At 60.0% G+C, this 25,833-nt stretch overlaps 1 protein-coding gene across 5 annotated transcripts; it reads left to right on the top strand.

Moving 5' to 3' along the window:
* Nucleotide 1: 1 nt before the first annotated feature.
* On the top strand, nt 2-25,329 carry SRL (sarcalumenin). Of its 5 annotated transcripts, none has more exons than XM_080383523.1 (8): nt 2-1,366; nt 10,403-11,635; nt 13,368-13,466; nt 14,281-14,376; nt 18,201-18,236; nt 22,462-22,578; nt 23,308-23,541; nt 24,316-25,329. In XM_080383523.1, exons 1-8 carry the CDS (start codon nt 1,306-1,308, stop codon nt 25,125-25,127), a joined length of 2,688 nt encoding a protein of 895 aa, XP_080239649.1. In that variant the 5' UTR covers nt 2-1,305; the 3' UTR covers nt 25,128-25,329. The 5 variants fall into 5 exon arrangements, with proteins under 5 accessions (XP_080239649.1, XP_080239650.1, XP_080239651.1 ...); XM_080383524.1 differs by having other exon boundaries at nt 13,371-13,466; XM_080383525.1 differs by lacking the exon at nt 18,201-18,236.
* The last annotated feature ends 504 nt before the right edge of the window (nt 25,330-25,833 follow it).

The raw sequence follows: 25,833 nt of genomic DNA on the forward strand, positions 1-25,833 counted from the left end.
TCCAGGCAAAGGCAGAAGGATGCCGGCTGCAGTGAGGTTCCCCGCTGAGCGGCCGGGTCATATTTAAAGGCTCAGCCTTGGCAGGGCTGCCCCGTGCTATGAGCGTGTCAGGGCTCAGCTCACTGTTGAGATCGAGCAGGGGTGCCCCGCTGGTTTAGTGAGGCTGCTGGGCTGGGGGGAGGGTGGGGTCAGCCTCTGTGTCCCCCTGTCCTGGGGGTGGCACCTGTGGTCCCCCAGGATGGTGTGTCCCCATGGTCACCTTTTTCTGCATGGCTCTCCGTGGGGCTGCTGCTGTGCCTTGTGGATCTGTCGGCATGGGGATGCATGTCTCTCCGTGGCTTTTTAGAGAGGGGCATCCACCTCTGACCATCCCCCACAGCTGTGGGTCTCTCCCCCTCCCCCTCCACACCATGGCCCTCCGTGGTGCCTGGCTGAGGGCCAGCCCCTCTCTGCTCCTCACCGTTGCCCCTTCCCCCCAACCCCACCTTAGGGCTGGGGTCTCCCATGCTTGCAGGGGGAGCTGGGCTCAGGCCTCTTCTTTTCCTCCCAGTTTGGCCCCTTTCCCAAGAAAAAGCTGGCTCATGCCTGCCCCCACAAAAGTGGCTTCTCCAGTGCTGGAGCCCAGGGCCACTGCTACAGCCAGGCTCTGGGGACAGCACTGGGTGTCTATCCCCTGCAAACGAGTGTGACAGAAGCTGGTGACCCTGCACCTCCACCTGCTGCCATCCCCCATGCCATGCTGCTGGCGACAATGGGGGCATGCCCAGGGTGGAGGGGGACATGTCCTTTTGCCTACAGGGTGCATGGCATCGCCTGGAGTTGGTGACCTGTGGTGGCCCTACGTCAGCCCAGGAGGACATGCCCGGGGCCACCGACCTTTGGGGACACATGGGGGACACCACGGTGCTGTGATGCTCAGCTTGTCCTCTCCGTGAAGTCCTGCTCCAGCCAAAAAGGGGCTGCAGGAACTTGAGGCAGCCCAAGGAGATCCACTACCCCATGGCAGCGGGATGCTGTGATGGCAATGGTGACCCCACATGGGCAGTGCCACCCAGGGACCCCATGCCAGGAAGTGTCCTGTGCCATCACGTCCCTGACACGGGCCTTTCCTGGTGCTGCAGCACTGGTGCTGTGCCCCGTCCCTGTCCCTGTCCCCATCCCCAGGGCCCCCTGGGAGCTGAAGAACTGCGGTGGCAGCATCTGTGCTGGCCGTGCCGGCAGCTGCCTGCCTGCCTGCCCTGCCCCGCGCCTGCCGGCGCTGTATAAATAGAGGCAGTGAGCGGCAGGGAGCTCCTGGCAGCCACCATGAAGGGCCTCAACCTGCTCTGCTGCTGCGTGGCCTCGCTCCTGCTCCTCAGCACTGCAGGTACGGCTGCCCACTGGGCTGTGGGTGCCTGTGGGGCTGTGGGTCCCTGTGGGGCTGTGGGTACCTGCAGGGTGGCAGGGTCCCTGTGGGGCTGTGGGTACCTGCAGGGTGGCAGGGTCCCTGTGGGTCCCTGTGGGGCTGTGCGTCCCTGCAGGGTGGTAGGGACCCTGTGGGGCTGTGGGTCCTCAGGGGGCTGTGGGTACCTGCAGGGTGGCAGGGTCCCCGTGGGGCTGTGGGTCCTCAGGGGGCTGTGGGTACCTGCAGGGTGGCAGGGGCCCCATGGGGCTGTGGGTCCCCATGGGGCTGCAGGGCCCCACAGTGCTGTGGTGTCCCCATGGGGCTGTGGGTGCTCAATGGGGTTCTGGGTCCCCAAGGAGACTGCAGGTCCCCGTGGGGCTGCAGGTGCCTATGGGGCTGTGGGCACCCATGGGGCTGGGAGCGCCTGTGGGGCCATGGGTGCCTGTGGGTTGTGGGTGCTCGCTGGGGCTGTGGGTGCCTGTGGGGCTGCAAGTACCTGTGGGGCTGTGTGGGTGCTCATCAGGTCTATGGGTGCCCATGGGGCTGTGGGTGCCCTGCAGGGCTGCAGGTGCCTGTGGGGCTGTGGGTGCCGGTGAGTTTCTGGGGTGCCTAGTGAGCCCAGCCTGTGTCCCAGGACGTGGTGGGTGCCAGGAGCAGGACAGGGTGGCAGGGGTACAGCCATCTGGGCTCCCCGGCAGCTCTGCCAGGGCTGCAGAGTCACCCCAAAATGTGCAGGGGAGCACAGGTGGCCGTGGCCGGGAGGGGCTGGCAGCAGGGTGCAGGCTGGGGTCCCCCCTCTGCAGCCAGGGTGGGCGCAGGGGCTGTGCTGCTGCCAGCACGCCCAGGGTCAGTGTCACCCACGGGTGCCAAGGTGTCTCAGTTTCGGGCAGTGAGGATTTGGGGGGAGCTGCCAGGGTGCCGGGGCACCCCATAGTCAGGGCAGGGTGGGCTAGGCTGTTTGTCCTGGGGGTCCCCCCACCCCTAAGGACCTGCCAAGCAAGAGAGCACTTTGGGTGACCCCCGACCCCTTTCCCTGGGCCATCCCATACCCGCTCAGCACCCCTGTCCTCAGCTGGGCGTCCCCTGGGGCCGTGCAGTGGGGCGGCATCGCTGGTACCCTTGCTTGCCCTTGAGTTAATTTGGGCTGGTTCTCTGCCTGGCTGGGCTCCGGCAGCCACGCTGCTGGGAGGGGGGCGGCTAAGTATGGAAACAGCCGTGTAAGGGGACACTGCAGTCCCTGCAGCAGCCCTGGCCCCCCCGGCCGCCAGCCCCCCCTGCCCTGTGCCGCTGCGGCCCCGCGCGCGGGCACCCGCAGCTGCCGCCTTCCAGCACCGGGCACCCCTGGCCCCGCTGAGTTTTGGCCTTTTAAGGGCATCTTGGACCATTCTTGTGAATAAACGGGTTTTGGGGCCAGCAATGCACCCCGCCAGTGGTGGGGTGACCTCCACGGGGCCGCAGGTCACGTCTGGGGATAAGGGGTTTGGCAAGGTCCTCTATGGGCATGGCCGGTGGCTGGTGCCCACCCCAGGCTGGGCTGGTGGCCTTGTGGGATGTCAGGGGTTTGTCACCAATGTGGGTGACCACCGGCTCGGCTCTTGGCTGTGCTGAGGCTGGCACAGAGGCCAGCACGTCCCCAGCTGTGGCAGACAGTGAGGGAGCAGGCTGGGCAATGCCATGGGGCTGGGCACGGTGCTGGGCACCTTGCCACCAGCACCCTGCTCAGCCCAGCGCCGGGGTCCCCCGTCGCAGAGGAGGCTCTGGGGCCAGGAGGTGCATTGGGGTCTGCAGCCCAGAGCCAGCCCTGATGGCTGGCTGAGGCCCCTCCAGAGACCCCATCCTCGGTGTCTCCTGCTTATCGGGGTGGGGGTGGGGGACATATTTCACCCTGGAGCTGTAGGTTTGGGAAAAACTATAAGCGCTGGCACAGCTCCTGCCCCTGGTTCTGCTCTGCAGGGACCGGTGGGGTTTGCGCAATGAGTTTTGCTTTTCTTTTGATGCCAAGCCGGGCTCTTGGCCCTGGGCTTCTTTGGGGTGCAGAAGGTGGCTTGGGGGGTTGTTTTCCCCGTTTTGGGGGTTGTCTTCCCATTTAACTCTACTTTGGTGAGGAGAAGGCGGGGGGAGCCCAGTGGGGAACCAGGGGCTTCGCCAATGCGTCAGAGGTGTGGTGCTCGGGGTGAGGGCAGGGTTGGGTGACGCCTGGGGCTGCTGGGACCCTGTCACTGCTCCGGCGGTGGGAAGTGCCCTGTGCCGGCAGTCGTGCAGCCCCAGCCAAAACAGTCCATGGCCCACGTGGCCACGGCTGGCAAAGCTCCCCAGTGTGGCCGGGAGCCCCGGCAGGGGCCAGCACCCACCGTGGGGCTGGGCGATGGCTCAGGGCAAGGACACTTGCCCACTGTGCCATCCTGGCTCCTACCCAGGGGAAGGTCTTCTCCCTGCACTTGCACCTTGGGCAGAGCCCAGCCATCCCTTCCAGGCTGGGTGGCCGTAGTGGGTCCCCGTGGCCACCGGGAATGGGCCACGGGGACACTGGCAGGGCAGTGCCCAGCCACTGGACTTGGCAGCTTTGGCTGGGGAGCCCTTGCCCCCCACCAGCCCTCAGGGATTTGAGTGGAGGGCTGTGCTGTGCCATGCCATCACCACCTCTGAGCTGGGTGGGGAGCTGAGGAACACCCTCGCATGCTGGCATCCTCCTGCAGCACATGCAGAGGGCACAACAGGGCTGGCACAGACCTCTCCTGGTGACAGCAAGCGCGGGCCACCACCCCTGGGACTCCTCATCCTGCCTCAGCCTGGGAGATGGTGCCTCAGGATGGGCTCCATCACTGTGTCCTCAGGGCACCTTGGGGTGTTCCCCATCACCCAGGACATGTCACCCTGGCATGGGCTTCATCACCTGAAATATGTCACTTTGGGGTGGGCTCGATCTCCCCAGACAGAACATCTTGGTGTGGGCTCCACCACGTGGGTTGTGTCACCTCGGGTGGGCTCAGGTTGTAGGACACAGCACCCATGGGGACTCCCCACCCTGACTGTCCCAGGCAAGTGCCCCCCAGGGTACCCAGCTTCTTCAGAGGTGGGGGAGTGCTGTCTCGCACTGACACCCATCAGGACTCACTCTACCCTCCCTCAGCAGCAGCAGGGCCGCAGGCACCACTGCCATTGGGTGCAGGGTGGCCACAGTGAGGCAAGGGCACCCACAGATCTCGGTTGCTTGTACCACCTACATCGCTGTCGCACCCCTGGTGCCTTGCCTGGAGGAGATCCCAGCCCTGACGGGTGCCCCATCTCTCTCCCATACTGTTGGCTGAGAAAAGCAAGGCAGATGTCGGGCAGGTTGGCTGCGCTGTGACAACCTCTCCCATCAGCCATCCCTGTCCTGGTGTGTAGGTGACAGTCAGCCAGGCAGGATGGCTGGGACACCTTGCTTGTGCATGGCGCTGGTGGCACAGGGGCACCAGCGGGTCCGTGTGAGATGGCACTGGGCTGGAAGGGCTGTGCTGTGCCTGGGGACAAAGCTCAGTGGTCTGTGCTCTTGCCATATACCTGCTGCATCCCCACTCATCGCTCTGCTAGCCCCATGCAGGTCCACATTCCTGTGCCTGGAGCGCAGGCTTGCCAAGGTGTTGGAACTCCAGTCTGGCCGGCGGGTCCAAGGGTGACCAAACTGATCATAAAATTCCCGTTCCCCAGGTGCTGCAGGAATAACAGTGGGCCCTGCTGCCTTGGCAGGGCTCCACTGGGCTATTTTCAGCCCGTGGGGACATTCCCCTTGTAAGCGATAGCCTGAGGAAGCCGTCAAGCTCGTGTGCTGGTGGGGGCTGGCAGAGGGGCCGGGGAGTCTCCACTGGGCACCCCGAGCCAGGCCGGGGTGTTGGCAGCAGCAGCACAGCCCTGGTGCCAGTTGGGTGCGTGGCTCAACCCTGCCCACCTCCCCACTCGTGGGGGCATGCCGTGGAAAGGGGCTTGGAGCTGCATGGCCCCATCCCTGTGTGACAGCTGAGCTGGGTTCCCCTGTCCTGCTGCTGAGGGTATGGGTGAGACCCCTGGGGCTGGGTGCCACTGCTTGGCACAGCCAGGCAGCATCTCTGCCCGGCCATTCCCATGGATTTGAGCATTTTGTGGGGCAATGAATCATCAGGCATTAAAATCCAGGTTGACAAGTCCAGGGGCTTTCCCTGACCTGCCCAGGTGACCAGGAATCCTTGGAATGAGCAAAGAAGAGGGATGGGGAGTCTTCACCCAGAAAGACTCACAATGACTGCATGAAAGATGTCCCTTGGGGACCGGGGGAAGCCCTGGGGTGGGCTGGTAAAGCCTCCCGTCACTGGAGGCTCAGGGACACCACCAGCATGAGCCCCTGTGCTCAAGGAAGGGGATTCTCCAGCCCCAGCCACACCACAGCACTTCTCCCCAGGTCCTTCAGCATCCCCCTGGGCTGTGGATCCCACAAGGCACACCACGGGTAGGTGTTCCTTGATGTACAGTGTGACATCTGCCTGTGCCAAAATACATGCCATTTTCTCGCTCTCTGCTCACTTGCAGAGCCAGAGCTCCTCTGGCCATGAGTGGTGGCTGCTTCATCTTCCACCGTCCTGATCTTTGGATTTTCCACAAGTCAGGAGTGCAGGTTTTCTTCCAAATCTTTAGAGTGGGTGCCCTGTGGGGAGACAGTTGAAAAAACACTCTGCAGAAGTGATTCCCTGTTTTCATCTCTGTATTTAGAAAGCTCCAAGCCTGGTTTTAATCCCTTTGGAGCATCCTGGTGAGGTTTCTTTACCCTTTCTTAATCAAAACATCATGCAGTTCTAGCCGACTGTTTATAGAAATCAAATCCATTTTTATTTTTTTTTCAAATAAACTTAAAATCTCCTCCACAAATGAGGTCAAGTTAGTCTGACAAAGCTGGTTCCTATAGCCCTGATGGGCTCTGCACTGAATAACTGGAAAATATTTGCTTTTTGCTGGTGCTTTGGGATCATGAAGCCCCTGGGATGGGATGCTGTGGCTGGGCATCCTGGGCTTTGGGGTGTGCAAGGGTCTGGAGAGCCAAGCCCACCCTTAGCTGCCCTCATGCCTGTGTCCTCTGGGATTCTTGGGCTGTCTGCCAGCTGGTGAAGGTGTTTGCCTCATCAGCTCCAAACTGGTGCTGGAGCCAAGCTCCCACCTGCCCTGGCTGCTGCAGAAGGGCTGCTGCGTGACATGTGGGCAATAAAACACCAGGACTTCATCTGCAGAGCTCAGCAGTGGCACCGGGCTCCACAGGCATGGTGCAGAGTGGGAAACTGAGGCATGGGAAGAGCAGGGAGGAGATGCTGTCTTCTGCTGCGCTCTGTCCAAGCACCCAGGGGTGGGCGTGCAAGGCTGGGATGCCCAGGCCTGAGCTGGATGAGGGGCACAGCCCCAGCTTTGGGCTCCCCTGGTCCCGCTCCCAACTTGTGAGGGGTTACTGGTTGCAGAAAGGTCAGGTTCATAGGTCTAATCCGCCTCAGCTTTTTCCAGAAGCCAGGCTGCTGGCTGACAGCAGTGCAGAGCATCATAATCCCGGGAGCTGCACCGCTTCTCCGAGGGCAGGGGCAAGTGTCCCAGGGCTGTGGCTTGGGCACCAGAGACCTGGCAAACTTGTGTCAGGTCCCCAGCCAGGCTGAGTCCCGGGCTGTCAGGGCTGGAGCAGCACCCAGGGTACGTCCCTGAGCAGAGGCTGTGGGGACCCCACAGAGCCCAGTGAGCAGAGACATGACCATGAAATGGGGGTGGGTCTCGCAGGAAGGAGGGGTCTGCAGCGGGTCCAGCAGCACAGCTGGTGTCTTCCATGGAAAATCCCGGGAAGTCCCGGACAGCTCCTTTGGGTGCAGCCATTTTCTGTGAGGTTTTAAAGGGCTTCATCAGAGCAAAGCACAGCCTTGCCTTTCCCTGAAAAAGAAGGGACAGACGTTTGGGGTGCAAGCTTGTCCTGAAACCCCACTGGCAGCACAAGGGGAGGGCAGGACCCGCGGGAGCCAGTGGATAACTCCCCTGGGTGCTGCTGGGGCCAGGATCCGAGCAGGGGAAGGGGGCGTGCAAAAAGCCATCCCCACAGTGCCGCGCATCGCTGGCCCCACGCTTGGGGCTCCTATTTCTGCTGGAGGGGGAGAGCATCCCTCCCAGGGCCACCTGTGCCCATCTGTCCCTCCCGGCCAGCCCCTGCCCCAGCCCCAGTGCTGTCCTCAGAGCTCAGAGGCTGTCCCTCCTGGAGGACCCATTTGGGCATGAAGGCATTGCTGTTCCACGCGGCCCTGCGTGGGGATGGGGGGGAGCACCATGGCAGGGTCACGTCCAGCCTCTGGCAGCCATCCCTAGCCTGTCCACACAGGCTTTTCCCTGGGGCAAACCAGCCGAGGCATCCTGTGGCAGACAGAGCCTCTCTGTGAGCTCTCCATCCCTGCAGCTGTTCCCCAGGGTGCTGTCACCGTGGGGCAAAGGGTCCCTAGGGAGCTGCCGGCCCTGCCAGCCCCTGCGGACGGGTGTGAGGTTCGGGGTGGGCAGGGGCAGCGCAAGCCGGGCACCCTCCGGGAGAGCAGCTCCCCCAGGGGAGCAGGGCAGGGGCTCTTCTCCGGTGCCACCCGGCCACTTGGCACAAGGCAGGGTGCGAACAAGGGGAGCCCCGGTGTCACTTTACATCGTGGCTGTCCCCGCTCCCTCCCGGAGCCCACGGGGACCCGCAGGACGGGCCCCAGGTGCAGATGTCACCCTTGGCTGGCAGCAGGGTGAGGGGCTGGGGCCAGCGGCCGAGGGGCTGGGGCTTTGCTGTCCGCACCCTGCCGAGCTGCTCCTTCTGAGTCCCCCGTACAGTTGCTGGGCCATATTTTTAGCCTCTGGTGGATGCACGGAGGGTGTTAAGCCCATAACCTTCAGCCCATTTCGCTGCTCATCGGCTGGCCATCTGCAGATCAGCACAATTCGCCCTGTGATGGATTTGGAGACCATGTAGGGGAAACAGGAGGGACAAGGAGGTGGAGAGGGGAGAGGGACTTTGTATGAGACCTTGAAGGTCACAGGAAATGAAGCCCGTGACCAGAACACCAGCAGGAACATCCCAGTTTGAGCACCTGGGGAGTATTTCCCTTTTCCCGTAAGGGATGGCTCACGGCGGGCACTGGGGTTGTTGTTCTGCCCTGCCATGGTGGGTGACAGCTCCTCTGTCCCCCTGCATTGGATTAGAGGGGACACACGGACCCCAGACAAAGCCCTTGGGGCATGCAGGGTCTCCTTCACATGGTCCTGCTCCCCCCCTCTACCACCTTGACCCTCCCCAGACACCCGCCTGAGGACCCAAACTCCCCTCCCGGCCCTCCAGGTCACCAGCTATTTTGGGGCCAACCTGAGAATATCTCTAACTCTGTCAGCCAAGGGGACCCTCAGGAGACCCAGGCTGGTCTCCAGGCCACCAGGGCCAGGTAGGGGCGTGCTGGCCCCCAGCCACCTGGGGCTCTGCCGGTCAGGCATAGTACATTCCCCTTCAAGTCGCTCCTGGCAGGCTGGGCACCCTGAGGGGTCCCATGGGAAGGTGACCCAAAGGGGATGGGTGCTCTGGCTGGGAGAGAGGCGGGTGGGAGCTTCCCATGACCTCTCTGCCTCGGGCTGGGAGCTGTGTCGGGAGCCCGCAGGCACCCCTGAGCCACGTGCCAGCAAAGGACGGGGCAGGTCGGCGAGGGCAGAGCTGGGGTGACCCACGCATCCGGTTTCGGCAGGGCAAGGGGCCGCGGTGACGGCGCAGCTCCACCGTGCCAGGCTGCACATGAGAGCCGCTGGAAGCCCTGGCAGGCGGAGGTGCAGCCTGTCCCTCCCAGCCGCCTGCCACCAGTGTGGCTCTTCCCCAGCACGAGCAGGCTCCCACCTGCCTCGTGGCTAACAGCACCACCGGTACCGGTACCGGAGCTGATAGAGATGCAACCAGTGCCCAGCATCCCTGGCGACCACAAACCAGCTTGAACGATCTGGGGCTGGTCTTGGCTCAGCTCCTGCAGTGCTCGGCTACCACGGTCCCCAGCAGCCAAGCCCAGTGAGCTGCAGTGCCACAGCTTTGCAGAGGACCTGCCGGTGCTCCGCAGCTTGCCAGCACGGATGCGGCACGGGAGCTGGGGGAGAGGGGCTGGCTGCCCATGCCCGTGCTGCCCGCTTGCCTCCCTGCAGCCGAGGTGGAGGTGGCATTTTCCCCTGGTTGGCATCTGGTTGCCAGCTGGAGTACAAAGGAATTATTTTCCTCTGAAACGCTTCCCTGGTATGCAGGCATTAGACGTTTCAGGGGATTATTTAGACTAGCAGCAACTGTTTGTAACGGAGACAGTATAGCTGGTGATCTTTTATTTTTGGCACCCGCTGCCTAATGTGAAATTGCAGTTGGTCTGTGGAAAGTCCGGATGGCTGCTCCCGGGCTGCCGAACAAACTCATTGTGTCCCCACCAGCCGCACAGCGCAGCAAATGCTTTCCTAGTGAAGGGATGCCCACAATAAATAGCTCCGAGCCCTGCTGCCCCTGCCCGTGCCCCATGCCGGGCAGCCTTCCTCGTCCTCCTCCCCTCGCCCCGCCACCCGCCATGGCTGGTGAAACGCTCTCCTGAGGCAGGGCTGGGGAAGGACCCTTTTAACATGCCAAGTGCCCACGGCCCCTCGAGCTATGCTTTTTGTTGTTCCTTTCTCCCCCTCACCCGCAGTTTTTAGGGCTGCTTTGCGGCCTTCCTGCAGTGCTCCATGGCGGGTGGCAGTCGCAGCCCCAGGCAGCCATGGCTGGGGCAGCCGTAGGGCCCCCCTCTTGCATCGGCTTTGCTGCCCCCTCAAACACCTCTTTGCACCCAGCTTCTTGCCACAGGGACAGACAATTGAGCTGGAACTAGAGAAGGTTTAGGAGAGAGTTTAAACCTCTTTGTAACAGCCACAAAGTGTCCCTCAGGGCCCCCTCCGACGCTGATGGGTGGCCAGTGGGTGCCCCGGTAGCCATGGGCCAGCGCGGGTAAGACTGACTGAGCTGTTCTCATCGTTTAGAGCCACGCACCCCTGGCATGGACCATGTTGGTGGTGCTGCCGAAAGCCCCTTGCCAGCTGCAGAGCCCAGGCTGGAGGAGAAGGCAGACGATGGCAGCCCTGAGGAGAACCAAGATGGTGGCCCCGCCAACACCTCCTTGCTTGGTGCCACTGAGGAGGGCCCTGGAGAGGGGCAGGAAGAGCCGGTGGGTGGCCTGAGTGGGGACCTGGGGCCAGGGCACGGACAGACAGAGGAGACCACCAAAGAGAAGAGCCAGGAGGGGCCCAGCGAGGCACAGGGCCCAGGGGAGGGTGCCATGTTGGGCACTCCTGAGGCTGTGCACCAGGAAGGGAATCACAGGCCTGGCCCACAAAATGTCTTCCATGCCCAGGAGGGCGAGGAGCCCAGCGCCAAGAAAGGAGCCTCTGAGAAGCAAGGGCAGCCTGGGGAAGAGAAAATGGAGAAGCCAAGATCAGTGTCTGCTCGTAAGGGGGGAGAGGAAGGGGATGAGCAGAGCTCAGAGGAAGAAGACGAGCAAGGGGAGTCTGAGGAAGATGGAGGCAAGGAAGAGTCCAAGGAGGAAGGAGAGTCCAAGGAAGAGGGAGAGTCTGAGGAAGATGGTGCCGGGCCAGCGGGGCCAAAGAATGGAGCTGAAGAGAGTGGCAAGAAAGCGGCTAGCACCTCCAGCAAAAAGGGCAATGGCAAACCAGCAGCTGCCAGCAAGGGAGAAGCCAGGGACGGCCCTGTCAGCTGCCATCACCCACCCTGTGGGGCTGTAGCAGAAGACCCCCCAGCAGCATCGGAAGACCCGCCAGCAGCAGAAGACCCACCAGCAGCAGTGAAAGATCACCCACCAGCAGAAGACCCGTCAGCAGCAGTGGAAGACCCTCCAGCAACAGAAGACCCACCAGCAGCGGTGGAAGACCCCCCAGCAACAGAAGACCCACCAGCAGCGGTGGAAGACCCCCCAGCAACAGAAGACCCACCAGCAGTGGTGGAAGACCCCCCAGCAACAGAAGACCCACCAGCAGCGGTGGAAGACCCCCCAGCAACAGAAGACCCACCAGCAGTGGTGGAAGACCCCCCAGCAACAGAAGACCCACCAGCAGCGGTGGAAGACCCCCCAGCAGCAGCAGACCTGCCAGCAGCAGTTGAAGACCCCCCTGCTGACAAGCCATCGCTGGCAGAAACAGAGAGCCCACCCAGCCACAGCACCTACCCCGCTGCCGCCGAGCTCCAGCACAGCCAGAGAGGTTGGAGTCTTTTCTTGTCGGTGTGCTGTAGCGGCGAGAGTGACCTACTATCAACCCCCGGCGGAGCTGAGCTTGGCACATTAAACCGCACCTAGTGCATGGCCCTCTCCTAACGCTTCTGCTTCCCACGCCTGCCCCTAACCGCTGCACGGCTGGGCCGGCTGCGGGCATCGAGGGTGCAGGCAGGAGCCCACGGACACCTGTGACGCAGGCACTTGCCACAGCGATGCCAAAGCTGGCCAACATTTCCCTTGCTGCACTTTAAGCCCATGGTTTCTCCTCTGGGCTGTGGACATGGATAAGATTTTTAACACCCAGGCCCCTTTCAGTACCCACAGACCTCTTAAAGGCTCCTCCTCCCCAAAAATCCTCTGGATCCCCAGTTTTCTTGGTACAAGGGCAAGATGCTTGCCCGGGCTGGTGGGTCTCTTGTCCACCAGCTCTTGCCTCGTAGGGAAGGTGTGAAGAGGTAATTCAGACCGATATGTTGCTGAAGCACCGGCTCTGGCTGTGTTCAGTCAGTGAAAGGCTAGCTAAGGAAAAGGGACACCACCACCCCCACCCCCCATGATTTCCTGGAAACACTTGTGGACTTTGGCCCACAGTTTGGGCAGCAATCTTCAGATCCAGCTGAGTTTTTTTCTGCTTTCAACTGTAATGTCCCAGCTCAAATAGTTCCCATTTGCACTGAAATGGAAACCCAGTTCGGTCTCTGTGGCTTTACTTGGCAAGTCAAAAGGTCTTCCTCAGCCCAACACTCGGTAGACAGCACAGTCCCAGGGCTCGGCAGTGCCCCACTTGGCCCAGGCACCCCCAGCCCAGCCAGCCAGCACACACCTGTCCCCAGACCTGTCCCCAAACCCCCTCTAAAGCCCAACCCAGCCAGCTCCTGACAAAGCACCTGGAGCTGCACGGGGCCCTTGGTGTGCCAGCACCTCCAGGGCAGGGCAAGGACACCTCTGTCTTCCTGGGGACACTGCCTGGGGACACTGGGGTGCCTACCCCCAGCGGCAGCAGCTGCTTCGTGCTCCCTGGGCCTAGCACAGAGCCATGGGCTCCCCCGGGCCAGCCCAAGCCACAGCCCCATGCAGAGGGCTCCAGTCTGATACAGGGGCAGAGGTGGGAGGGAACAACCCTGCCGGCAAAGGCGAGGAAGCCAGGATGGGTGAGGTTGGCTGGTTTCTCAAGAGCCAGCCTCAACCTCACACATTCTCATGTCTCTGGCTCGATGCGTAAGGGTTTTTGGGAGCGGACAGAGAGGCAGAGCAGAGTGCTCCTGCAGTGGGGGCTTAGCCCTGGAGGAGCCACAGCTGCTGGGGGAAGCGCTGGGGCCCCGTCAGGCGGCAGGTGCCGCGCGTGCTCGCATGATGCCCCAGCCCGAGGAGCCCCTTACAGGCACGTCCTTCGCATTCTCCATGAGCGGCCAGCCCTCGCTCCCCCCAGGAGACATGGCGTGCCTCCCTCACCAGCCCCTCCTCGGAGCCAAGCAGTTGCCCACGATGCTTCCCCCAGCAGCTGCAGCCCTGGCAGCCTCTGCCAAGCCTCCAGGAGCCTCTGCAAAAAAGAAACCATGTGGTGTACCAAAGGTGACAGTGGCTGCTGAGGCACATAGCAGGTCTGCAGGCTTTGGGGTGTCTGCGCTCCCCCACGCCCTCTCCCTGGCAGCTTGTGTGAGCTCCTGTGTGGATACCCCTCTGCAGCAGTAACAGGTCTCCTTGCCTTTTTCCTCCAGAAGAGGTTGAAGATACCAGCGAACCGACCAAGCGCGACCGGTCCCACTTGGAGAACACTCTCAAGCTGAACGAGGACAAACCTGCTGATGATTTCTCAGGTGAGAGGGCCTGGGTTGGCACCAAGCTGTGCAATCCCTGCAGGACAGGCTCCTCACTGTTCTGCTGCACCAAGAGCGTGGATGGGCTTTTCCTTCCCTCGGGTGTTCTGGTTTTAACCTTACTTGTTGTAGGTCTAGCGACACCATGTCTTCCATAACAGCCCTTTTGCTGCTCTTGGGTTAACATATTTTAATTATTTTAAAGACAGCCCCAAGGACGTACAAGGATTAGGAGAGCAGAGAAGCTGGAAGATGCAGATGGCTATCTGCAGTCAGCCCAAGGCAGCCACATCCCTGCCCACAGCACCCAGGGGCAACTTGTAAAAAAGAGTTGGGATTTTTATTCCAATTATTCATTGGGTTTTGCTCTTACAAGGTTTATTTCTGCTGGCCCCTGGGCAGTCTGGACTGGAAAGAAAATTATAAAAGCTGCTATGGAAAAAGTTCCTTCTTCTAGCAAGCAGCTTAGGGGCTGTGCCAGGGGTCCCTGGCACCATGGTGCAGGGCTTTTTGAGATCATGGGTGTTGAGTACTAAATATTAATGAGAGGTGTTCCTTCCATCAGCTGCTGGCATGTGCAAGACTGGCAGTGGATGGGGACAGTGCCCAGCAGGAAACATTAGCAGGGGAGCAGCATCAAAATGTATGACTGGGATCAGTTTTGCCAAGATTTCTACTGTGAGCCAAGTCCCTTGATCCATGGCTGAATCACCCTCAAGATCTGCAGGGAATGCCCAGCAGCTTACCCAGGAGGGACTCAATCAGCGTGCTGGGGTTTGCCTTTTCACCCATTCGCATGCTTCTGCTCCCACAGGAGTACTGCAGCGGCTGAGGAAGATCTACCACTCCTCCATCAAGCCCCTGGAGCAGTCCTACAGATACAACGAGCTGAGGCAGCATGAGATCACAGGTAATGCCACGGGCACTGGGGTCTCCGGCACCATCAGGTCATTGGAATGCAGATAACAGCGCAGAGAGCAGATCATGGAAAGGCTTGGAGAATTTGTCTTCCTTTGCAGCTTCTCAAGAAGGCCATGGACATGCTGGGCTTAGAGGACATGCCCTAGTGAACCCAGTGGCAGGCATTCCTGCATCTGCCTTAGCCCATCTGCTGTCAGGACCATCTGTGTAGGCTGAGCATTGAACCCTGCCTGCTTCGGGTCCTCCACCTGCTCAACATCAATGCCCTGTACCGCTGCCAAGCGGAGATCACGGCCCAACGAAACAGGCTTGGCAAGGAAGCTTAGGACCTCTCAAGGCTGGGGATGAGCTTCCTGGGGGTGGCTGGAGCTGGCATCCTTCCTGCTCAGTACAGGACACTGTCATGTGGGCAGGGTATCCCTCAAGCTCGGCAGCCTTCATTCATCCTGGGAGTTAGAGTTTCCACCTCTTGGCAGTTACAGACACATTGGTTCAGGTGAGCAGGTCCCTGTGGCCATGGGCATTGGCTTGGGCTGAGCCCCAGCAGCACACGTGTCCCTCCAGAAGAGGAAAGTACAGCCCTGGCCCCAGACACTCAAAACTACAGGAAGCTGTTGTGACCCATATGACACAAGCAGCCTCATTTTCCAAGCACAGATGGCTCAAGCCCAAGTCCGAGGTCCCTGTTCATTGGGGTAACTCTCCTGTGAACCCCTACCTCAAGCCCTGTCCTGAGTCAGGGCCAGATGCCCCCTGTGCCTTGGCTGGGCAGGCAGGGGATGCTGGAGTCCCTGCTGCCTGTGTCCCAGGGCTGCCTGCCCACATCAGCCTCCTTGTCCTGAAGTTCTGCCCCCTTCCCTTCCCACATCTCCAGCCTCACACACCCTGGAGCCATGCTCTCCCTCCTGGTGAGGCAGAACTTAGGCAGAACTCTCCACACAGACCCTCCTTTTGCAGCTGGACTCTGCTCCGCCAGTGCAGGGGTCCCGTGTTCATTTGGGTAAAGCTTGGGGACGCATCTCCTTAGAGCAGAACCCCCGTTTTACAGGCAGCCCCACTCAACTCCTAAATCTGCGTCAGACATTCTGTAAGCAGGCTTGAACAGCTCCATATCCAGCCAGCCCACCTCCAGCTGCCACCCATGGGGCAGGGCTGGAGAGTCCTCATCACCAGCACAGGTCCTGCCCTCTCAAGACACAGAGCACCCTGGACATCATCCATCACCCTCCCACAGGGGTTCTGGAGGGGGCATTTGTGGGTGTCATAAAACACGAGCCGTGCCTAGCTGCCTCCCACACCCAGTTCCATGTTGCTGCCTTTGCCTGCTCCGTGCTGCTCACCAGCAGCTGGGGACCACGATCCGCTTGCTATGTGGGAGTGTAACAGGGGGTCACAGCCACACACGATGCTGCAGGCAGCATGGGAGGAGCGCCCTACAGACCGTCACCCCACAGCTGCTGCCACCCACCCAGCATGCTGGCCTGTCCCTTCCCGTACACAGCCAGCACAGCACTGCTGCGTGCCTGGGAAAGAAGCACTGGGAGCTGGAGGGTTGGTACCCCGGTGTGCATCCCCACAGCCTCCCCAGCAGTGGGGCCATGCAGCAAGGGTGGCCCAGCCATGCCCTGTCCCAGCTGACTCCATCCTGGAGCTCACAGGTTCAGCAACACCCCAGCCTCTTCTCCAAGCTGCTTTGGTCTGTGTTGGTGGCAGTGCAAGCATCTGCTTTTACTGTCAGCTCAACCCAGAACACTTCAGGAGAACAGTTGGGGTTACAGGGGAAGCTGGTGGGCTCCCAGCCCCTAACACTCACTTCACTGTTCACTGCCAGAGGATGCAGTCCCCAGCCTCAGTTCTCAGCCCACAACCCATTTCCTTGCTCAGAACATCCCACACTGCCTTCCAGCCATCCCGTGCCCAAGATCCTGCTTCCTTTTTTTGGAGGAAGCAAGTGTTTCTCAGGCCCCTGCTGGCTTCTTCCCCTCCAGCTTCTGAGGAAAAAAACCACTAACCCTTGTGTTTTCCCAGCCCAAGACCCTCTCAATCCCAGCTCCTGAGCAGGAGCCACCACGGACAGCAGGTCCTGGTGTTCCTCACAGCCTCATCTCACAACACTCCAGGGGCTGTTCCACTTTATGAGGAACAACCCCCCCTCAGGCTGACAGTGCCCCAGGTCAGCTCCCAGCACACCCTATTGCGTCCTACATGGCACTCTCCCAGCTATGCCAATGCAATCCCAGTGCTGGTCACACAATCACAGCCTCCCAGCCCTAAGGGAAGGGCACAGGGATGCCGCATTGCCTGTGGCCCTTGGCTCAGCCATGAGAGACCCTGGCCATGCTCCTCTCAGAAATATTTCTCCTGCCACCAAACTTGTTGAAGCATCTCCAACACCCTAACTGCATCCTGGCACATACAATCCCATTCCAGAAACCTGAAGCTCAGCAGTTTGCCTTTAATACTCACAGATCCAGCTTTTCCCAATCCCTCATTAGCAGTGTAATTAGAGAAACCTGCAAATAAGTTAGTGGGTTGGCCCAGGGAACCCTTCTGACCTTCTAAAGCAGGTGAGGGCATAATGGGATTGAGAGAGCTTTCTCAGCTGCTTCCTCTGCATGGTGTCCCTGTCTGGAGCGGGTTTGTTGCATTGGTGGTGTCCCTGCAAGCTGGGAGATGCCCCCAGCCTCTCCCCCTGTGCCCACCCCTGCGGCAGGCGGGAGGCTGGAGGGCACAGAGCTGCCGTTCAGCTGGCCAGGAGGAGCGGGACAGCTGGGAGAGTGGCGGGGCAAGCCTGTCATGGAATATGTGTGACCTTTGGAGGTGTAAGCCAATATAGAGGGGTGCCATCGCAAGCACCTTCACCCCTCCATTACGCGGCAGCCCTCCATTTTGTCTCCCTTGCCATCGACTCTGCTTGCACGCAGGAGCTGGTGTAATCCAAGGAGCTTCTCTGCTCCCCACAGCTCCCACAAACACCCCTGTAGTTGAGCTGTTACCTGTCCTGGGGGACCTGTGACTGCCTCCATCAGCCTAAGACTCTGAATTATTGGGGTGCATCCCAGAAAATTCCCCCCACACCCTCTGCTTACAGCATGTTTAAACCTGGAAGGTGCCATCTCCATTCCCCTGCCTGCCGCCCTCCTGCGTCTCCGCTCTGCCATCCCACGGGGATGCAGGCACGCTCTGGCTGGGCCCACTGTGTGCTTGGTCACGGCGTGGCCACCATCTAGGGACTGTCCCTAGCTCAGGGGTAAGGGACTCTCACAGTCCGGTGATGGGAAGCTTGCTGTGAAGTCATGCCAGTTTGCGATGCATGCTGGTGACCCTGATTGCTGTATATGTGCCAATTAGCAAGTGTCCCCATATCAGGAATGACCTCCCAGCTGCCCTAGGGGTGGATACCAGTAACCACACCACTGGGGTGGTCAGGACACTTGTTGGGGTTGGTTGCTGTCCTAACAAAGGCTTGTCGGGCTCCGTTTGCTCGGTGAATGTTGCTGGGGAAGGCCATAGCTCTGCTGAGCTGCCATCCCAGATGCGGCAGCTCTCCTGGGGCTGCTCCCCCAGGCCACATCCCCAGAGTGCAGGGCAGACTGGGGTTTACTGCTTGTCCTGGTAGCTGCGGGTCTCGTTGCTCACAGACTGTAACTCCTTCTCTCCTGCTGGGAATGTGGCCGTCGCTGGCTTTTCCTGCCCACAAGAAGGCCAGGGTCAGTCTTCAGCTCCCTCCTCGGCCTGGGCCAGACCCGGGCAGCTGCGTCCCTCCTTCGACTCACGGTACCTTTTCTCTCTCCCCGTGTCCCCTGCTAACAGCTTATCCCGGACGCACCCTGGGCTCCTCCGCCACAGGTTGGTATTGCTGCCTGCTGCCTGCATGCTGCCAGCGCTGCCTAAGCTCTTTGCTGGCCTCCAGCTTTCCTATTCACCTGTCCCAACAGAGCCACACTTCCCAGGCACGGAGCAGACCCTTGTACCCAGCATCCCATGGCACCCTCCAGGACCAGTGTTCCCAGCCCTTCCATAGCTTGGCACGTGTGTCACTGCACCCTGTCCCGGGCCTGACTCTGGGTCCCGACAGCCCCCTCCTTCCTGAAACCTGCACCTCGCCCAGGCTTTAGCAGCTTTCCCTCCTGGGTTAAGACTCAAGAGGCTGTGTATTCCTCTAGCCATGGTTCAAAGGCATTTGTGGTGGACCTGCGGGTTGATCTTTCACCCATGGCATGAACTGGAGGAGCCCAGCAGATAGCCCACGCTACAGAGGAGAGCTCTTCCCACCCTTCAGCCTCCGACATGCCGAAACTTTCGTGAATGTCCACCCTTGATCCCCCTCCAGCTGCAGTTTAAGCCAATGAGCCCGTAGCAGCTGTCCCAGTAACACAGGCTGGCCCCTGAGCGGCGGCCTCAGCCCCCTCAGGAGCCAGAGCTGGCTCCTCTCCCTGCCTGTCCTGCTCGGGTTGTGCTGCCAGGTCCCCCCCCTGAGAAGGAGGAGATGGGATACAGGCCAAGAAATGCCAGCCAACACCCAGCCCTTCCCCTGGGTACGGTGTGCTGGGCCATGGGGACAATGTCCCTGCTGCTATCTTCTAGTTCTCGTGTCCTCCACCATGGCCCCCGCTGCCGGCGCCTGCCGAAAGGGGCATCTCCACAGCCCAGCCCCAGACATGGCAGAGCCCTGCCAGTGCCTGCTGGGTCCCTGGCTCCCTGTGGTGCCTGAGCGCCGGCAGCGGGGCGGGTTGTGGATATATATAGCATATTCCGATAGCTGCCTTATCTGCATCTCTAGCTGCAGGCACACACACATGTGCCGCTCGTGTGGGCGTACGTACACGGGCAGCGCAGCGTGCAGGCAGGCGCGGGCACCCTGCAGCCACGTGTGGCTCGTCCCTCCGTTTGTGGGCACACGTGCTGTGTGGGTATTTGTGGCTTTTGAGGCTGTGGGAGCAAGCTGGCTAGCCCTCCAAGGGCTGCCGGGCCGTGCACCTATGCCACAGGCAGAGTGGCCAGTGGCGGCTGCGGTACAGGGATGGGGTGGCAGCGTGGGCACTGCTGGGGGAGTCTCTCCAGGTGTTTTAGCTTGCCTGGGTGGTTTGAAGACAGAGCAGGAGCTTCGTGCCTGTGGCTCAGCCTGAACCAGGAGAGGAAGGAGTTTTGCTGCTAGCATCCCCAGGACAGACTTGCACCTCGAGGGGTGGGCTGACACCAGGCACTTCTGCTGGGCTTGAGGACAAGGGGGGAGAAGACCCGGCCTCACGTTAATCCCAGCCCCAGAGCAGCAGCACTCCCACCCCAGGGCAGCCTGGCATTGCAAGCAACATGGAAAAACCTCCTGGAAAGCCACTGCTTTAGGGAAAAATAATGATGTAGACATCCAAATTGCTCCTACCCCCAGAGCTGAACAGTGCAAATGCTGGCTCTGCGGACAGACGTGACTTTCCTGGCCTTGTTTGCCAGGTGCTGTGCAGGATGGCAGCATGCTCTGCAGCTTAGAGAAGCTGCGTTTTAAGCTGCTGTGTTTTAAGCAGGCCCACAGACGAGGGAGTGCAAGGTTTGAGGACCCCCCTGTTCGCAGGCAGGGCCCGATCACGCACCGGCATGCGACTGCTGCTGCAAGTGCCACCAGGCCATGCCTGGCTGGAGCTGGGATGAGATGGAGCTGGGAGTGAGGCAGGCTGGGCTGGGAGTGAGCAGCCACAGGGTGGCTGGAGAGAGCCGCTGTGGTGGAGCTGCTGCCATCCCTGCCCTGCAGCCGGCAAGGACTGGCTCTTCCCCTGGCCGGACCATCAAGGTGACCCAAATTGGTGCTGGCAGACATGGCAGGGGGACATAACAGGGACAGGTGCCAGGCCAGCACCCTCCTGGGTGGGAGATGCTCACTGCTCTCCCAGACGCTGGGCAGCAGCAAGGGGGACCCATGCACGGCCTCACATCCTTGGAGCTGCTGTCCTACCTGGAGGGCCACAAGGATCCCGTGCCTGGCGCTGCCCCCAAAGCCCATGGGGTGCCAGCACCCCGCTCCCAAAGCAAGGGGTAGAGATGGGCTGTACGAGGTGTCGGTGACCTGGCAGGGGGGCTGCCTGCATCGCTGCCTGCCTCAGCAGAGTGGGGCGGAGGTGGGCAGTGAAGCAGGGCCGGGGCGCGGGGCTGCCTGCGTTCACACAGCCACACCTGGCTGGGAACGGCTTACGAAAGAGCACGCCGGGACCCGCCTCAAACCTCTGGCACAACATCACAGGGGATAATAATAATAATACTAATGATAATCCGAAACCCAATTAAAGCCAGCAAGCTAACAGAGCGGCAGCGATAGAGTGGCACAGAGGAATGATGAAAAACAAAAGTCGGAGGTTTCAACATTTGTTTTTGTCCTGGGTGAGGAGACAACGCTGGATCCCTGTGGCTCGCAGGCAGGGAGCAGGCAGCGGGCAGGGCCATCTCCCTGCTTCGGATGTGGCTGCCCTGCCTTGGGAAGGAGGGTTGAGCTGCATGGATGCTCTGTGCCCCATGGAGAGATGTTCCTTCCCCAGGAGTGACGTGGTGTCCTTACAATGGGAAGACGCAGGCAGGAGGAGGCTGGCACACTCTGCCCAACTCCTGCACCCGTGGTCAGGTGGGCTCACTGCAGAGCTGCCACGCAGTGCCCTCTGGCACCCTCGGGAGTGGGAGCTCAGCACCATGTGGGCTTTGCGGCTCCTCCCACCTTGGAGATGGATCCCCAGCTGAAATGCTGCTGGCTCCTGCGTGGGCAGCAGCCATGGAGCAGTGGGGTCTCAGACACTGCAGGGAAAATAGCTCTGCCTTAAGCGTGGGGCTGAAGAGAGGGTGCTGAGGGCAACGTGGGTCCCCCCAGGACATCTCCTCACTCTGGGCCAAAGGGGAAGGCTTAGCTCTGGCTGAGACAGAACAGCTCCCAGTGCCTCCAGTGGCATCCAGCCCCTCCCCTGGCTGGGCTTCTGCTGGTGGCAGTGGGACGGACCCTTTCCCACCTGGAGTGCAGGATGGGGACGGGGAAGTTTTCTACCAACGGGAACTCACTTGTCCAGTTTTCACTTCCATTTCTGGCCTGACTTGGGCTCGTGCTGACTAGCAGGGTGCTGGCTGTCCTGGGCACAGCCTGGGGCTGGCATGGAGCAGGGGCTCCTCTGGCTCTGCCGGCTGCCTGCCCAGTGGCCGGGAGACTGGAGGGGTTGAGCAGAGCGGGCACAGGCTGATTGCAGGGTCCTGCTCGAGCAGGGATTGCTCCTGGGGGCCGTGGCTGCATGTGCCCAGGGAACTCTGCTCCCAGACCAATCGTGCGGCACTGGGACAGGTCCCTGTGGGCCCATCACCTCCGTGAGCCCTTAGCAAACTCCAGACTTGAAGAGTGTGGGCTGGTGACTGTAGTTCGTTCTGCTCCTGCCTTTCGCCACGCCTGCGGCAGGACTGTTTGCCCAACCTGCCATCCCTGTGCTGGGCTGGAGCCTGGCAGCCAGCTCACGTGGGCAAGGACCTTCTGCTCAATGGGAGGGCTGGGAGCCACGACCCGGGGGCAGATCCCTGCGAGGCTGTGGTAGAAAGGCTTGCAGGCAGCTGGCACGAGGCTCGCACCGCGCTTGCCAAGCACCGTGCTGGTGTTGCTCCTTAAACCACGGCAGTTCCCTTTGCACGAGGCGTTCGCCCGGTTGCGGCATGGCCACCTCCTTCGCATGTCCTGTGCTTTGCGGCGGTTGCCTTTAAACAACAATCGCCCCCACAGCCAGCCCCAGACTTACCCTGGCTAAACCAGCACCAAACCCAGACAAGATTTAAAAGACGTTCATGTCCTCCCGTAGCCTAGGGAGGGCCAAACTTCAGAGGACATCAGACAAGTGAGGTGGGGCATCCCACAGAGCACGGTGATGTCCCGCTCCTGCAGATGCTGGGGCCCGTCGCTGGGTGATGCCTTGGCTCGTGAATGGCTGGCGGCCCAAAAAGGGTGGCTGTTTCCCCGGCAGCATCACCGCGCCGCTCAGATGGGATGCTCATTACAGCGGGGAGTTAATCGCGTGGCGGCGGCTATTGTTTCTTCACTTCCTCCTGTTATTTCCCCTCTCCGCAGATGGGGAGATCACTTCCAAGCCAATGGTGCTATTCCTGGGACCGTGGAGCGTTGGCAAATCCTCCATGATAAACTACCTCCTCGGGCTGGACGACACTCCCTACCAGCTCTACACAGGTACCACACTCACCGCTCCCTCCCTGCTCTGCCAGGGGCATGCTGGCACCTGCATTTCTGCATCCATGTGGTCAGCGGCTCCTGGTCACATTTCTTCGATCCCCCTCATTACAGCAGAAGGGTTGTGAACTGGTCCGTGCCACCCAGTTGCAGTGCCATGCGGAGGGAGAGGTCCCCCACCACAGCTCAGGGCCTGTCCACGCTCCCCCAGGAGCAGGAGGGTATCCGTCCCCACAGCATCCCCGTCCCACAGCACAGGGTTCACCACCTCCAACCCTGACTGCAAGAGCAGCAGTCACGTCACAAGGGCAACTCGCCTTTGTCTTCTGCCCTTCCCTCCTCATGTGGAGCCAATTAATTCACCCTCCCAGGAGAAAAGCCATTCCCCTTCCCTCCTCCCTGCTCCCACGGATGTCATCTCACAGCTGAGGGCAGATGTCTGTGGGCAGCTCTGTGCCACGGTAATGAGGGCTCCTGGGAGGTGGTTCTCCAGGGCGCCTTGTGCAGTCAGGCCTCTTCCAGAATAACCAGCCCCTGCAGAAAACAGCCCTGCTGGCATTTTCTCAAGAGGTTTGGCAAGAATTTTGTAGCCCCGCTGCTTGCCTTCCCCCAGCACCTCTTGGCAAGAGAGTGATGGTCCTGAGCTCCCCAGCTACTCTCAGGCCAGCCCTGTCGTGCCCATTGCCCGGCATGGATTTCACAGCTCTGCTGCTCCTCTCTGCTGGGCAGGGGCAGAACCCACCACCTCCGAATTCACTGTCATCATGCATGGCCCCAAGCTGAAGACCATCGAGGGCATCGTGATGGCTGCTGACAGCGCCCGCTCCTTCTCACCCCTGGAGAAGTTTGGGCAGAACTTCTTGGAGAAGCTGATAGGGATCGAGGTGCCCCACAAACTGCTGGAGCGAGTCACCTTCGTGGACACGCCGGGCATCATTGAAAACCGCAAGCAGCAAGAACGAGGTAGGGGTTTACTGGGCTCATATAAGGGACTCCAGAAAAGATGCTGTAACAATGTGAGACAAGAAAGATGGCTGAAGCACAACAGGGACGAGCCCTGGGCTACAAACGGGGTCTTGCATTGAAGGGGATGGTGATGTTTGTCTGCCCATGGCTGTGGTGGCAGCAGCTGGGACCTGGGGAACATACCCCAGTGTCATCAGCTAGAGCAGACATTTCTGCTGTTCGGAGGTGTGACAGACAGGCGTCTTGGCAAGGTGTTTCCTGGAAACTCCTCAGGCCATTGATTGTCTGACTCAGCTCAGCATATAATGCCCTGCGTGTCACCCTCAGAGCGAGGTTTTGCCAACGGCTGGTGCTATAGCAGTGCCCAGAGAAGCACCAGTCCATTCCCACAGCACCTGGGATGCCAGGACAGACAAGCACTTGGTGCCCACTGGGAAAAGCCGTGATGCAGCCGACAGCAGCTCACAGAAGCAGCAGGAATCTGTGGCCAGCAGCAGGGAGAAGGAAGGCTGGGAGGAGAGGCTGAGGGAGACAGGCAGTCGCAGGCCCAGACACACAGGGATGGGTTTTCATGCCAAGAAACACTGAAGTGTTTTTCACACATGAGAAACAGGTTCTAGGCTGCATGGGAAGACTGCTGTGTCCCACACCCTGTCCAACCCAGACAGGGCATGAGGCATGGCAGGCTCAAGGTTTATCTAGCCCTTGACCTGAAGGCACTCATCCTGTGCTTGCCATTTCTGCTGGATTTCTCTCTTTCCTCTCCTCAAGGTTACCCGTTCAATGACGTGTGCCAGTGGTTCATTGACAGAGCTGATCTCATCTTTGTTGTCTTTGACCCTACAAAGCTGGATGTGGGCTTGGAGCTGGAGATGCTCTTTCGCCAGCTGAAGGGCCGTGAGTCTCAGATCCGAATCATCTTGAACAAAGCCGACAGCCTGGCCACCCAGGAGCTCATGAGAGTCTACGGTGCCTTGTTCTGGAGCCTGGCTCCTCTCATCAATGTCACAGAGCCGCCCAGGGTGTATGTCAGCTCTTTCTGGCCCCAGGAGTACCATCCAGATACCCACAAAGACCTGTTCCTCAAAGAAGAGATATCGCTCCTGGAAGATCTCAACCAGGTGATCGAGAACAGGATGGAAAATAAGATTGCCTTCATACGCCAGCATGCCATCCGGGTGCGCATCCACGCCCTTTTGGTCGATCGCTATCTACAGACCTACAAGGACAAAATGACCTTCTTTAGTGATGGAGAACTGGTGTTCAGGGACATTGTGGAAGATCCTGACAAATTCTATATCTTTAAGTCCATTCTGGCAAAGACCAATGTCAGCAAATTTGACCTCCCCAACCGCGAGGCTTACAAGGACTTCTTTGGCATCAACCCCATCACCAGTTTTAAGCTGCTGTCTCAGCAGTGTTCCTACATGGGAGGGTGTTTCCTAGAGAAGATCGAGAAGGCCATCACTCGTGAGCTTCCCGATCTCTTGGGAAGCATCGGCTTGGGAAAGAAGCCCAACATTCTCTCCTGCGACGTCACTGGCTGTGGTGAAACCCCAAAGAATCGCTACAGGAAACCCTAAGGTGTTCTGTAATGTAACCGTCCATGTGTTCCTACCAGTGAATGAGCTTATGTCTTATCTGTCCAAGAAGCCGTGGTTTGTTAACCCTTTGAGTGCCACACTGGCAAAGGCTACTGTACGATGAGGACTTTGAGTCATTGACATCGATGGCAGGGGAAGATGGGTGGGCATAAGAAAGAGAATAAAAACTGTGAATTCCTGACATTTTATCTTTGTTCTTTCGAGTAGAAGGCAATGTTTAAGCTGTAAATATGAGCAATGCACGGTGAGCTAGAACTGTAGCTGCTTTTTCACTGGTGCCAAGAGTGCATGAAGAGGAATTTCACCCTCCGTGTCCCCGAAGCCAGCAGAGAGTGAGAATGAGGGCACAACATGAGAGCACAGGGGAGACACACTAACCTGGGGCATCACCGGGAGCCCCAGGGAAAAGTGCTGGGCAAGAAAAGAGAGGCCAGGTCCCAGCTGTTGTTTTCAAGCACAAACTTCCTACAAACCTCTTCAAATACTGATCTTGTTTTCCTTTCCAAGAAATTTAGGTCACCCAGTGAGTTCTCCTTTCATTTCACAGCTGAGTTGAACTTCTGCAGCCTTCACCTGGGTGTTTGCCTTAAGAGGGGTCTTTTGCAGGGGCATTTGTAGCTCCAGACAGGTAGCTGTGATAGGATTTGCAAGTCTGTGTCAGAGGAAGAAGTGGGCTAGAAAGGAG

The sequence above is a fragment of the Falco punctatus genome, assembly GCF_963210335.1.
Source record: "Falco punctatus genome assembly, chromosome: 4".
Taxonomy (NCBI): Eukaryota; Metazoa; Chordata; class Aves; order Falconiformes; family Falconidae; genus Falco; species Falco punctatus.